General features: G+C 43.3%; 1 protein-coding gene across 3 annotated transcripts in view; it reads left to right on the top strand.

The window, feature by feature from the left end:
• The window catches only part of LOC120716232 (1-phosphatidylinositol 4,5-bisphosphate phosphodiesterase eta-2-like), a 145,784-nt gene that overhangs the window by 57,650 nt on the left and 73,225 nt on the right, over positions 1–14,909 (top strand). The window contains exon 1 of one of the 3 annotated variants that reach the window (XM_040003680.1): positions 13,226–14,511. The exons of the other annotated variants lie outside the window; for them this stretch is intronic. Coding sequence (XP_039859614.1) covers positions 14,319–14,511 — 193 coding nt within the window. The 5' untranslated portion in view covers positions 13,226–14,318. Of the gene's footprint in view, positions 1–13,225; positions 14,512–14,909 lie in introns of those variants that run through there. 3 annotated transcript variants of the gene reach the window in all.

Genomic DNA, 14,909 nt, shown 5'->3' with positions numbered 1-14,909 from the left:
GGAGTTCCCAGTTTGTTATTTTGGCTCCATCAAAATAACAAACATAAACGAGCAGGTCGCCCAGCAGGGCTGGTCAGACCATGACAGTATCCCCCCCTTAACGGGAGCCTCCCAGCGACCTACCAAACTTGTCTTGTCTTGTCTTGTCAAACTTTCACCATGCCATCATCAAGAATCACAAACCGCGGCACCCAAGAGCGCTCTTCCGGACCATACCCTTCCCAATCCACCAAAAATTGAAAGTCCCTACAGGGACGCCTTGTATCCATAATATGCGTTATGGAATAAGATGGTGCGCTGTCGATAATCCGGGGAGATGGTGGGGCCCTGGAGGGTGGGCATAATGGGCTGGTCTGGACCGGTTTCACCTGAGACACATGAAACACATTGTGAATACGTATATTGCGAGGGAGGGTCAAATGCACAGTCACAGGATTAAGGACTACTTGCACAGGAAACGGACCGACGAATCTAGGAGCTAGCTTCTTAGACTCAGTCCGCAGCGGGATGTGTTTAGAGGAGAGACATATCTGCTGCCCGACATGGTAAACGGGAGCCAGGACGCGACGACGGTCTGCCAGCTTCTTATTCTGCTCCACTGTCCTGAGCAATGCTGCCCTGGTAGTCTGCCATGCCTGCCGGCAACGCCGCATGTGATGTTGCTGATGTCACTGATGGAACTGCCAACTCACCCTCAGTGATGGAAAGGAGCAGGGGTTGGTATTCCAAGGACGCCTCGAAGGGAGACACCCCCATGGCCGTCGAGGTGCTAGCGTTGTGGGCATACTCCACCCAGGCCAACTGCTTGCTCCAGGACTGGTTGGAGGAGGCAACGCACCGCAACATGGCTTCCAGCTTTTGGTTGGCCCTTTCTGCCAGGCCATTAGTCTGAGGGTGAAAACCAGACGACAAACTGACTCAGGCCCCCAGCTCAGAACAAAATTCCCTCCACACCTGGGAGGTGAACTGGAGACCCCGATCAGAGACAACATCTTGAGGAATGCCATGTAGCCGGAACACATGTTGTGTGAGCAGCTGAGCCGTCTCGAAGGCAGAGGGAAGTTTGGGCAAGGCCACAAAATGCGCTGCCTTGGAGAAGTGGTCAATGATGGTGAGTATGGTAGTATTACCTGCTGACGGCGGCAGTCCAGTGACGAAATCAATGTGCGACCATGGGCGTTTAGGGACGGGGAGCGGTCACAGGTGGCCCGACGGTGGGGAACTTGGCACCTTGTTTTGAGCACAAATAGGGCAGGTCGCCACATATTCCCGGACGTCCTTGGCGAGGGAGGGCCACCAAAACAGACGCTGGAGGAAGCTAAGGGTGCGATATACACCTGGATGGCAGGAGAACTTTGCCGTATGTGCCTAATGGATCACCTTGCCCCGAACGGCCGCAGGGACATATTGTCGGCCAGCCGGGCCTGACCCAGGGTCAGGATTCTGCTGCAGGGCGTTTCTGATCAGCCTCTCGATCTCCCAGGTGACTGCCCCGACGATACAGGAAGCAGGAAGGATGGGTTTGTCCTTGTTCTCTACATCCTTCACCGATGAAAATTGATGTGAGAGGGCATCGGGTTAAGTGTTGCGTGAGCCTGGCCTGTAAGTGATCACAAGGTTGAAACGGGTGAAAAACAAGGCCCACCTGGCTTGTCTGGCGTTGAGGCATTTAGCCACTTGAAGGTAGGCCAGGTTCTTGTGATCTGTCCAAACGAGAAGTGGGTGCTCGCTCCCCTCCAGCCAGTGACGCCACTCCTCAAGGGCCAGTTTGATAGCAAACAGCTCTCGATCCCCCACATCATAGTTTCGCTCGGCCTGAGACAGACGACGTGAGAAGAAGGCACACGGATGTAATTTACCTTCCAATCGCTGTGAGAGGACCGCCCCCACACCAGAGTCCGAGGCATCCACCTCCACCACGAATGGTTGAGTAAGGTCCGCCTGGATGAGAACAGGCGCAGAAGAAAACAGGCGTTTCAGCTGGTCGAAGGCCTGCTGCGCCGCCGGTGACCACAGGAACTGCTGTTTGGGAGAGGTGAGGTGAGTTAAAGGGGACACCACTTTACTGAAATTGCGGATAAACCGTCGGTAAAAGTTAGCAAACCCCAGGAACTTCTGGACCGCTTTGCCGTTCCGGCCACTCCACCACCGCCTTAACCTTTGCAGGATCCGCCCTCAGCTGCTCCTGTTCCACAATAAAGCCCAAAAAAGAGACAGGCTGCACATGGAACTCACATTTTTCTCCCTTCAAACAGTCAATTCTCTAGTAGCCGCTACAGCACCAGACGCACGTGTTTAATGTGTTCTGCACGGGTTTTTGAGAAAATGAGGATGTTGTCTAGATAGACAAAACCAAAGTGGTTAATGAAGTCCCGAAGGACATCATTCACCATGGCCTGGAACACAGCTGGAGCGTTGATGAGGCCAAATGGCATAACGAGATACTCAAAATGCCCCAGGTGAGTGTTGAATGCTGTCTTCCACTCACCCACACGACTTTAAACATTGCTCGTGGCATTTAACACTCCATCCTGTCACGCAGCCAGTCAATCTGGGGGTTGTGCTGCTGTAGCCATGGATAACCTAATACCAGAGGAGTTTCAGGGGCTTTGAATAAAAGCAGACCGATCTTCTCAACATGGTTGCCGGAGAGTATCAATTGGATCTCCTGAGTACGGTGTGTCACTTCGGCTAGTAATTTCCCATTCAAGGCTGAAACTCTTGAAGGTTCCTGTAGTGCAATTAATGGGATCTCTAACTCCCTAGCAAGTGCAATCGCCGGTGTGCAGAAACTCCGAACTGAGCTACAACAGGACCGGCGGACCCGCCTCCGGGGAAGCGCGGCTCCATCAAAATAAAAACAAACATAAACAATCAGGTCGCCCAGCGGGGCTGGTCAGACCATGACAGGTTTTCTTTTAGAGTCAGACAGTTTTGGCAGTAGCTGCCCAGTTATGGGTTAGATCATGTCTGACATTTTCTGTTCTTATTCATTTCTTTCATATTTTTTCAAACAGGCTCACACCTGCTGAGCGTTCCATTCTGCCGACTATGTAGAGACCATTGAGCCCATTTAGGAAAGCAGCTGTCCTTTAGGGAGAGGCCAGTGTGCAGACAGGATGGCTAAAACTCTTTAAGACCAGCACCTTTGCATTTCCTCCACAGTAATGTGTGTACTTTTGTGACCCCTGGTTTTGTCTCTTGTGTTGCTCCAGCACACCTGTTTGTGGCTCTTTCTGCATTCAGTTTTGTAAAAACAGACTCTTTTGGGTTGAGATCAGTTAACTGACTTGTCCATGGAAGAATATCCTATTTCCTGAGATGCTTTTGAAGTATGCTTTGGGTCATTATCCGTTTGCACTGTGAAGCACAGTGTGAGCAGTTTTGGCTGATAGACTGTAGTCCTGAACATGTCAGAATTCATCCAGTTGCTTCTATCAGCTGTCACAACAAACAGTAGTGGGCCCGCTCTACTGTGGGCTCTATGTTAGACAGATTATGTGGCATGCTTTGAATCATGAGCCATTCTTTTTGGTACAACATTTCATCTATCTAAAGATGTTATTCAGTTTTATTTCAGGTATTTTATATGTTTTCTCCCTAATCTGACCTTCCTGGTCCTGAGTGTACTCAGTGATTTGCACCTTGTAAACTATGTATTTCCAATCTATTTCTAGAATGCAGAATCAAAATACAGTGGTCCCTCGCGATAACGCGGATCACCTTTTGTGGCCTTTGCATGCTTTTTCTCTTTTTTTTTTTTTTTTTTACAGCACATTGTGTTCTGCGTTCTGATTGGCTGTAAACCATTGTCTTTTTTTTTTCTTTCTTTTTTTCCCCTGTCCCATTTGGCTCTTTTGCCATCAGAATTATTGTCTTAAGGCGAAGAAAGATGCCCAACGGATTTACTTTACCAAATGGACCATCCCAGCCTTGCCGTAATGGTCTATTTGATTCACCTTTTATTGTTTATTTTATTTTATTTTCACTTGCTAAATACGGAACAGACTTGACTGGGGAAAAGAAAGGGGAGAAAGAAAGAGGGAAAGAAAAACAGCGGGGAAGAGGGATGGGGATAAAGGGCAAAAAACAAAAACCAACAAAATAAGCAGACAAAAAATACATATATCAATCACCTGGATCACCTGTTGAGAAAGAAAAAAGAGAAAACAAGCAGAAGAAGAAAAAAAAGAGCAACATAATAAACAACATCACGATGATCTATGGGAATATAACAGTAAATACTAAATATTAAACATTATTGTGCAGCACATAAGATCGACAGTGCACAGTGTGCTTTGAGGTGTAGTTTGTGTGTGTGAGCACCCGTGTGTACACCTGTGAGCATAAACGCGCTTGTATTTAAAAGGTTCCTTCATGTAATGATCTGCTAGAGGTGGGGAGCCACAGCCCCGTCCTCCAGGGCATGAAGCAGGTATGGAGGAGATCAAAACTCCAGACATCCAGAGGCCCTCAGAACACAAGAGACCAAGGAAGACCAACAGAGGGGCAGCCACGCCACTATCCCAGAAAGAGCTGAGGAGAGTCCCAGATGAGGGCTCACTCAGCAGCCGCGGAGCAGAAGCCAGGGTGGGTTGCAGTGACGTGCCCGTGAGCTCCGCCGGCAGCCAGCTGTGCCAGAGTGACCGAGCCCCAGGCCAAGAGGCTGAGGGCAGCCCACCCTGAGCGAGCCCCAGGCTCCAGGCCCTGACAAGCAGCCACGAAGGAGTGAGCCGGTGTGTACCTGGATGCCCACCCCCAGACACAAAGAACCACCAACTCACCGATGTCTGAGGGCGTCTGCCACCGGCAGGGGAAGTGGTGGGGGGAGATAGGCCTCCATATCTTGGAGGGCCTGAGATGTCCCTAGAGATGTGACGTCTGATACCCAACCTGACATATAGACACAGACATACAGGCACATACAGATACAGACATCCATTCCCACCCTCGTGCTCTCATATGCAATTACTCAACACTCACCCATTGTGGAGACAGACATAAAGAGACACTGTACACACAATCACACTCCCCAAGCGTACTCTATACCCCAGGTCTAGGTACCCTTGCCCCTGGAGGGGGAAACTGCACCCAGACCCAGGTAGTGTTACCCTTTTCCCTGGGCCAACAGGGAAAAGGGCAACTCAGTCATGAAGTGGCAGGTCTGGAATGATATGCTTCTCCTGATGGACAAGTCTGGGTTTAGCGGTTGCCAGTATGTGTCTAACTGCAAGTGTAACTGCAAGTGTACACTCTACCCAAGTGTAAAGGTTGGTGGAAGGGGGTTTATGGTGTGGAGCTGTGCTTCAGGAGTTGGCCCCTCTGTTCCAGTGACAGGAACCCTTCATTCTTCAGCATTCCAAGACATTTTAGACAGTTTCATGCTCCCAGCTTTGTGGGAACAGTTTGTGGATAGCCCTTTTCTGTTCAGACATAACTGTGGACCAGTGCACAAACCAAGGTCCGTAAAGACATGGATGTCAACTTGACTGGCCCCTTGAACCAGATAGAACAGCTTTGGGATGAATAAGAGCAGAACTGCAACCCAGGCCTTTTCCCCATATACATCTCCTTTTTAATCAGATTTTAGGAAATGTTTGAATTTCAAAGATAAACTGACATCCCTAAAACAGTCACATGCAATGAAATTGCATTTTATGAAATTAAGAGAGAGACCTTTTCCTGTTTGTTACAGCTGTAAAGTGGGCCTGAATGCATTCATTGAGCAGTGTGTATGTTCACTCAAGCTTCAACAACCTCCTGCTCTGTCCTGTTGATTTGCCATCAACCAGAATGAAGTTGGCTTGCAATCACATCCATTACACAAATGCAGCTTGTGGATTTGGCAACACCACTAGCACATGTAAATTCAAAGTGCACAGAAAAGGTGCAGAGTTTAGTAAGTATCTTAAGTATAAGATACTTATATTTAGTTGCCAGTCCAATTAGAAAGCAAGAGGATCTAAGTATAAACACTCTATTCTCACAGGACAGCCAAGGCCAATCTAGATCTAGGGTAACATATAGATGTGTGACAAATTATATAACAAATATCAACTCTAGACCCTTCAGCATGGGAATGTGGTAGTTAGTTTTGCTTTTTTTATTCATTTTCACTGCTTTTCAATATAAAACTCATCTGGCTATGGGACAGGTCTCTTCCAAAATTAACACCCTTTGAATATTGTGGACTGATGTGCACTGCATTGTCATCATCAGAACACCAAATGAGGGAATATCTATGGCAAGTGTGAGGTTCCACTCCTCCAGCAGGATCAGTGTCAGGGAGCACCGAGACTGTCAACACGTCACACGAGACAAACTGGGTTAGGAAGGGCCTGCTGCTGCTGAGATGCAGAAAACGGTGTCTGTGTTAGCGGTTAATGTTTTTTACATGCTGTGTGACTGTAGCTCAGCAGGTAGAACTGTTATCTACTAAGGTCGATGGTGCAATCGTTAGCTACTCCAGTCTGCATGGGCAAGATACCGACCCTAAGTTACACTCTGATAAAGCCATCAGAGTGTAATTCAACTTTGTGTTATATGAATATAATAATAAAATAATACGGGAATAAGATTAGAATACATAAATAAGAATATACATACATATGTGCACAATACTGCAAGCTAACCTGTTTATCCAGCACAAAGCTACAGAGTGTTTTCATGACTGATTAACAAAGTTAGTCTACGTCAGTTTGCAGGAGACTTCACAATGTGAAAATGTATAATTTATATGGAACATTTAAACATTATAATTTAATACAATACTTGAGATGTAATCAAAACACCTCCTATAGAGATCGACTATGTGAATGAAAATGATAACATTACATGTAATTTTTAAATTTGAAGTTTATTAAGTACTACTACCTTTAATATGAGCTCTGTTCTTCCTCTCCTCTGGTCTTGGGCACATACTCGACAGGCAGACATATATTCACGGTCCCTCAGTCCTATTCACAGACCGGGGGATCATGACATGTACGCATTTGGAGTCCTGTGCACATTCTGGAGTGTGAATTAGCACGTGATCTGAGAGTGAGAATCATTTTTTAAGGGATTAGTGAATCCATACATTTAGAATCAATGTATAACAAGTTTTTAACTTAGTGTTAACTTGGCATCTGACAGTGATTATTGAGTTTATTTAGTTACTGTTCCATGAGCTCTGTATGTCTTAGAAGCCACTGGCTAAACTGAAAGGATGAGCCCTAAAGGCTTTGATAGTGACAGTTGGGCTTTATTTGGTAGCACTTTACAACCATTTCACACTGTTAAGCATTAGTTAAGTATTAGTAAGGTTTTGTAACTCAGTAACCCTCCAACAGATATGCATAGTTATATATGCATACACACACATATACACATACAAACATACACATACATATACACTTACAGTGTGTAAATACGGGTAAGAACATCAGACCAAAGACCCCCAGTAATATTGTATTTTAATAATATATGTCATGTTTTAACATGTAACATAATATTACACTATTACATTATATCACAGAAGCTCTTCATTTGCATGTCAGAATGTTTTAATCTAATCTAAGTTGTCAGGCAAATACTAGTAAAAACCACAGCGTAGGTTCTGTCTGCTCACACGCTGGTCAGCTGTGGTTTCTTTTAAAACTACAGGAGCACATCTGCAGATTTCAGTGTCATCACATTATACATCACTGTGTTTGGCGCTTTAACTGTGAAACACATGCATATTCTGCACACTGAACCTTCCCCTGCAATAAAAAGTAATAATGATGCTAAAGTGCACAAGGGCATTACAAACCATGCAAAGTGACGCTGGTCTTAATATGTCGTGTGCTCCTGCAGCTGTTGATGTAATATCCTGTTCCTGTTATTTATAGCTGCCAAGAGGGAGTTCAGTACTCTGTTTCGCTCTCTCTCTATCACACACACACACACACACACGCACACACACACACACACACACACACACACACACACACACACACACACACACACACACACACACACTTATTCTCAGAGAACAACAAACTTCAGCTACAAGCTTTCTCTTTTAAAAGTACGTCTAATCTGAACAATGTCACATTTCTCAGGCAGACTTTCATCTTGCATTGGCATCTCAGTAAACTGTCATTACCTGCTTCCACCCTTATATCTTGAGCTTTCTAGAGAAATCCTCATACCAGTTGTCAGGATTTCTGTCTGCAGTGTTATCATTATTAAAAAGTGAAAAAACATCTTATCCTTATCAACATCTCTACAAGGTCATCAGACAGCAAACGGTTTCAAACCAGGTGATCTGACACTGTGAAACTGAAGGTTTAGACTGTCAGAAGAATGAGACGACCTCATTAGAAACTTTCATGTTAAATTCAATTCAGTTTGATTTATACAGCGCCAAACACAACAACAGTCGCCTCAAGGTGCAAATGAACTATTGTTAAAAATGACTTTTCCACTGGGATATGAATAATTATAACTCATCCTTCTGGGTCTGAAATTGTATGATTATCCCTATATCTCCTAACACTTACCGAGGTTTCCTCCTGGAAAAAAAGTGGAATTACGCATCTTTGTCACGTCATCCAAAGTAAACAGTAGTCATTGTGGTTGTTCATGGTGGGTCACTGGTCGTAGATATTGCCATTATTGTTGGCATTATTGTGGTTATTGGTGATGATGCTGATGTTGCTTTGACTGTTGTCCTCGTTTTTATAGTTCTCTCTTGGATTGCATTGATCATGACTGAATGGAACACCCTCACACTCACACTTGTATTGTTTTTCCTACCAGCTCTGTCTCCTGTGCACATTTCCTAATAAATGTACAGACATGAAAGTTTCTTTTTTAAAAGAAACTTTCATGTAGGTATACAATAAAAAGCCCCTTTGTATCTACTCTGTTTATTATTTCGTCACATGAATTTCCTTTTGTGTGTGTGTGACTGAGAGAGAGAGAGCGTTTCAGTAATGCGTGTGTGAGAGCGTTTCAGTAATGTGTGTGAATGCGTCTCAGTAATGTGTGTGTGAGAGCGTTTCAGTAATGTGTGTGTGAATGCGATTCAATAATGTGTGTGTGAGAGCGTTTCAGTAATGTGTGTGTGAATGCGTTTCAGTAATGTGTGTGTGAGAGCGTTTCAGTAGTGTGTGTGAGAGCGTTTCAGTAGTGTGTGTGTGAGAGCGTTTCAGTAGTGTGTGTGTGAGAGCGTTTCAGTAATATGTGTGTGAGAGCGTTTCAGTAATGTGTGTGTGGGCATTCAGTAATGTGTGTGTGAGAGCGTTTCAGTAGTGTGTGTGAGAGCGTTTCAGTAGTGTGTGTGAGAGCGTTTCAGTAGTGTGTGTGTGAGAGTGTTTCAATTATGTGTGTGAGAGAGCGTTTCAGTAATATGTGTGTGTGAGAGCGTTTCAGTATTGTGTGTGTGAGAGCGTTTCAGAAGTGTGTGTGAGAGCATTTCAGTAATGTACGTGACAGCGTTTCAGTAATGTGTGTGTGAGAGCGTTTGAGTAGTGTGGGTGACAGCATTTCAGTAATGTGTATGAGAGCGTTTCAGTAATATGTGTGTGACAGCGTTTCAGTAATGTGTGTGACAGCGTTTCAGTAATATGTGTGTGACAGCATTTCAGTAATATGTGTGTGACAGCGTTTCAGTAATGTGTGTGACAGCGTTTCAGTAATATGTGTGTGACAGCGTTTCAGTAATATGTGTGTGACAGCGTTTCAGTAATGTGTGTGTGAGAGCGTTTCAGTAATATGTGTGTGAGAGCATTTCAGTAGTGTGGGTGAGAGCATTTCAGTAGTGTGTGTGAGAGCGTTTCAGTAATGTGTGTGTGAGAGCGTTTCAGTAATGTGTGTGTGAGAGCGTTTCAGTAATGTGTGTGTGAGAGCATTTCAGTAATGTGTATGAGAGCGTTTCAGTATTGCGTGTGTGAGAGTGTTTCAGTAATGTGTGTAAAAGCGTTTCATTAATGTGTGTGAGAGTGTTTCAGTAGTGTGGGTGACACCTTTCAGTAGTGTGTGTAAGAGCATTTCAGTAATATGTCTGTGAGAGCATTTCAGTAATGTGTGTGAGAGCGTTTCAGTAATGTGTGTGAGAGCGTTTCAGTAATGTGTGTGAGAGCGTTTCAGTAATGTGTGTGAGAGCGTTTCAGTAATGTGTGTGAGAGCGTTTCAGTATTGTGTGTGTGAGAGCGTTTCAGTAATGTGTGTTCGAGAGCGTTTCAGTAATGTGTGTGAGAGTGTTTCAGTATTGTGTGTGAGAGCGTTTCAGTAATGTGTGTGAGAGAGTTTCAGTATTGCGTGTGAGAGCGTTTCAGTAGTGTGTGACAGCATTTCAGTATTGTGTGTGTGAGAGCGTTTCAGTAGCGTGTTTTTGAGAGCGTTTCAGTAGTGTGTGTGAGAGAATGTCAGTATTGTGTGTGCGAGAGCGTTTCAGTAATGTGTGTGTGAGAGCGTTTCAGTAATGTGTGTAACAGCGTTTCAGTAACGTGTGTGAGAATCACTGTCCAACTTAAAACCCAGGTCAGCAACAACAGGTTTAAAATAGACTTCCAAATCTCCAGAGGAGAAGTCAGAGGGACCACTGGGTCCAAACACCAACACTTCTGTTTTCTTTTCATTAAAATGTAAAATGTTTAGAGCCAACCAAGCTTTAATGTCATGTAGACATGTCAAGATAGTGTTTATGGAGATGTCATCCTTCTGCTTTAGTGGCAAAAAAATTTGGCAGTCATTGGCATAACAATGAAAAGAGATCCCATGTCTTCTAAGGATAGAATCCAGAGGCAATAAATACAGTAAAAACAGCAGTGGCCCTAAAACTGAGCCCTGTGGGACGCCGCATGACAAAGAAACAGAAGATGATTTGGAACCGAGAAGGCTGACCAATTAAGTGCAGTGCCACCAATACCCACAGGATCATTTAATCGAGAAATTAGAATATTGTGGTCTACTGTGTCAAAGGCAGCAGCTTGGTCTAGCAAGACCAGAACAACATGGTTACCAGAATCACATGCCAGAAGGATGTCATTAAAAACCCTTAATAATCCTGATTCTGTTCTATAAAGGGTTTTAAAACCTGATTGAAAAACCTCAAGGATGCCATTATCATCTAGAAAATCTTTCAGTTGACTAAAAACAATTTTCTCTAAAACCTTGGAAAGTAAAGGCTGCTTATAATTGGCTAAAACTGTGTGATCAAGGCCAGGTTTCTTAAGCAATGGCTGCACTACTGCATATTTGAAATTTGCAGGAACCACACTAGAAGACAGAGTGCTGTTAATAATGTCAAGGACATACTGTCCTATACTAGGAAAAATTTCTTTAAAGAATTCTGGAGGGAAAGGATCCTGAGGGGAACCTGCAGGCCTCATACGGCGAACCACATCCTCTAAAGTGGAGAGTGTCACAAAATCAAACTGAGTAAAAACAGCAGTGCAAGGGACAGAGACAGAGGGGTCAGAGTCAGGAGCTGACACCTGCAGTTAATCCTTTTCCCATCTCCATTCTGCCCGATGATATTCCCTCTTAACAGCACCAGTGCTCTCATTAAACCAAGGCTCGGGTTTAGCCTTGGGCTGCCTGGTTTTTAAAGGAGCTACAGAGACCATGATTGTTTGACAGCAAGTATAAAACCAGGAATTAGGCTCTTCTGTTTCAGAGGAGACGAAGTCAGAAGGGCCACCGAGCTGATTAAAAGCAACAGAAAATTGTGTGGCAGTGGAGGGGTTAATAACCCGACAGCGCCGAGCAGAATTGCCAGATTTAACTGCAGTATGTTTAAAAACAACGTTGAATAACACAGGCATATGATCTGAAAGTGCACAGTTAAAAATCTCCAGGTTAGTGACAGGCAGATCATATGACAGGACAACCCATATGGAACAGATATATATAAATCTTATAAAGTTTGTATCTGTCTTGCGTGAAACTTGTATGAAAAGCATACAAGACTGAAAACAGATATAAGAGCCCTTGGAAATGTATATAAATGAAACTTGTATGTTTTGGATACTTACTAAAACAATATATGAAAGTGGCCACTTTCATGAGTAAATCATATAAGCCTTATATGATTCACTATATGAAGTAAGCCAAATCTTATGCAAGTCTTTTATAAGTTTTTCTATTTTTTTTTTCCATATGGGAAGATCCAGAGTGTGTCCGTGCTCATGTATTGTGTGTGAGAGCGTTTCAATAATAATGTCCCTTACGGTACCTCTTAGACAGGCACCAAGCAAATGGTGGACACCAGAGGTGAGGGGAGCCATTAGGGCAGGGCGATATGACTAAAAATATTTATCATGATATACATTTGAAAATTTGCGATAACGATATAACTGATGATATAATTGACACTAGACAAAATACTTTACAACTCCACAATTTTATTAGTGCAAACAAAAAAACATCTATGTATTTTCACTTAAACAAGCAGCTGTATTTTATGTGCATTAAAGTTATATAAAATTTAGCAGTGCAAATGCAAATTCCTTGCTGACAGTTTAACCAAAAGGCATTTCCAGTGGAAATTGGCCAACATATCCTCAGCTTAACCATGTATAATATCCACAAAACTTAAAAAGAGGTTATACACACACAATGGTAATATTATGTTGAAGCACAGTACGTATCACTCCGCGAGGCTCCTGCCTACGGTAGCCGTAATGCTCAGACAATCCATCAAGCGGTGCGGGTTCGTAGCTTATCAAAGTCGTACTAAAACATTTGACAGATTTTCGAACGCGGTTTACCACATAAAATCGTTTCGAGGTCAGTAAACACAACCAGAATTCATACATAAGGCACACGGGATTATAAGGGGCACTGTCGACTTTCAGAAAAATCAAAGGATTGATTTTAAGTGTGCCGTATTTTCCAAAAAACACGGTAATAACGACGGCCCGCTAGCATGCTCTACCAAAAATAGTGCTTTGTTGTGTATCTGACGGACGAAAGCTAAACCAGTTCCACACTGAAGTTGCAGCATTTTTACAAGCCAATTCTGGTTTATCCGTTTCATTCAACGATCCACTTTCGCCCTTCACATTCTCCGTATGAAAACAAAGGCACTGCGCTTGCGCGTTTTACCCATATTCTATCGCGATATTTCATTTTCCTATCGTTGCCCAACATTATACCGATATTACCGTGAACAGTAGGATATGGCCCAGCCCTAGGAGCCATTAAGCTGAAGAAGGTTTCCTCTAAGGCTTGGTTATCCTATGGATGGGCACCAGCAGGCCAAGCAACAAGTACATGAAACAGCAGCTGATGCAAAATCTTGGATGGGATTTTTTTCAGTTTTTCTGTCCCATAGTACAGGTTTAGTGCTGCTGGAGGTTTTTAGCACCACAGTCAGTGAACTCCACACCTAGTGCACAGGCTCACACACAGCAAACATATTTCTGTGAGGTGATAGTATTTAAATGACAAACTACTGATTTTCCACTCCCCCACTCTGCCCACAGGGAGCTTTCCCACTGCTTGTCATCAATCATCAGACTCAGAGGGCCACTAATGTGTCCGCTGCAATAGACAAGAGTCTGCACCCTCTCAGAGTCTCTAAAATCAGATTCTAGCACGATTAAACAACACAGTTGAAGGAGATGTTTCACCTGGTAAAATTAGTCACCTGGGTTTTGTCCTACTTTTCTCTGGACTACCTATAAAACATCAACATTACATCTAGTTGACTTGTTTTTTAAGGTCTAATACCAGCACAAAGTGGTGTTTTTAGAGAGAAACACTTTAGAAAACTAAACTGAAAGCTGGAAATGTACTTTTCACTATTCATCAGAGACTTTCTGCATCTGACACATTAGAAAATATATCCACAACTCAGAATTCCAAAGAGGAATACCATCCTTTACACTAATAATTCCATTAAAGTGATGTCAGTGTGTCAAGGTGTGATATATGAAATCAAATGTAAAATGGAAGGATTAGACTAATAAACGTTTGTAAAACTGGGACAAGATTGTGTATTTTGTATTTTTTTATAGGAAATACTCTAAACACATGCTTTAACATTTAATATTCACATTGTACACAAATGTTGCGTTATAGAGTTTATATTTCCGATATTCTAAAGTGGGCCTCAATGCGACATGCGCATACACGTGCAGGACCCGGCTGCAAAATGACATCCGGCATAATGTTGTCCTGCGATTTGACCATCTGTGGATATGAATACGACAAATTATTAAGCCGCTTTCGTCGCATCTTCTTTCTGTTTTTAAGGCTTTCATAATATTTAAGTGAAAAAGACCGGCAAGCCCGGAAGTGGACGGTCTCTTTTTAGTCTTATTTAATAATATCCAAAAGCTGTTATGCCACAAATTGCGTCCTTCCACCATTCGGCATGTCTTTGGTATCTCAGGGATGAGTTCCCTAAGTTTCATGTTTATGCCACTCGGGCCAACGTGCGCAAACGAGTATATTATAAACCCAATTTACTGTCTGAAAACAGTGTTTCAAAATGTCTGCCTGGCAGAATCGTCAAGGCCAAACGCCGAGGTCATGGTGAGTGATCGACCGTTATTTGTACTCCAGTTTTCTTAATCTGCTCAGACTACATACCACACTCCATCACTAATTATGTAAATTTTTATGTCTGGTGTTATTAGTAAATTACTCAGGTAGGATTGTATTATATGATAATAATAATAAGACATCAGGGCAGGTTTTGAGTTCTTGGGTAACATTTTGCCATGTAGTAGTAATAATAATATTAATATGTGTATGGAATGAAGTTAACGGTTTTCCAAGAAGGGTTGGTTGTAGAAGCTCCGCCTGTATTTGTTCATTAGGTCAGCTAACTAGGTCAGCGATCAGGCTAGGCTGTTGCCAAAGAGTGTTTTCTAACTTGAAGTCGACCCAGAGTTTTCCAATCTGGTTTTGAACTTGTTCACTTGAAAGAG

The sequence above is a fragment of the Simochromis diagramma genome, unplaced genomic scaffold (assembly GCF_900408965.1).
Source record: "Simochromis diagramma unplaced genomic scaffold, fSimDia1.1 OVJJ01000466.1, whole genome shotgun sequence".
In the NCBI taxonomy this organism is placed as follows: Eukaryota; Metazoa; Chordata; class Actinopteri; order Cichliformes; family Cichlidae; genus Simochromis; species Simochromis diagramma.
This window is presented reverse-complemented; position numbering and strand designations above follow the sequence as displayed.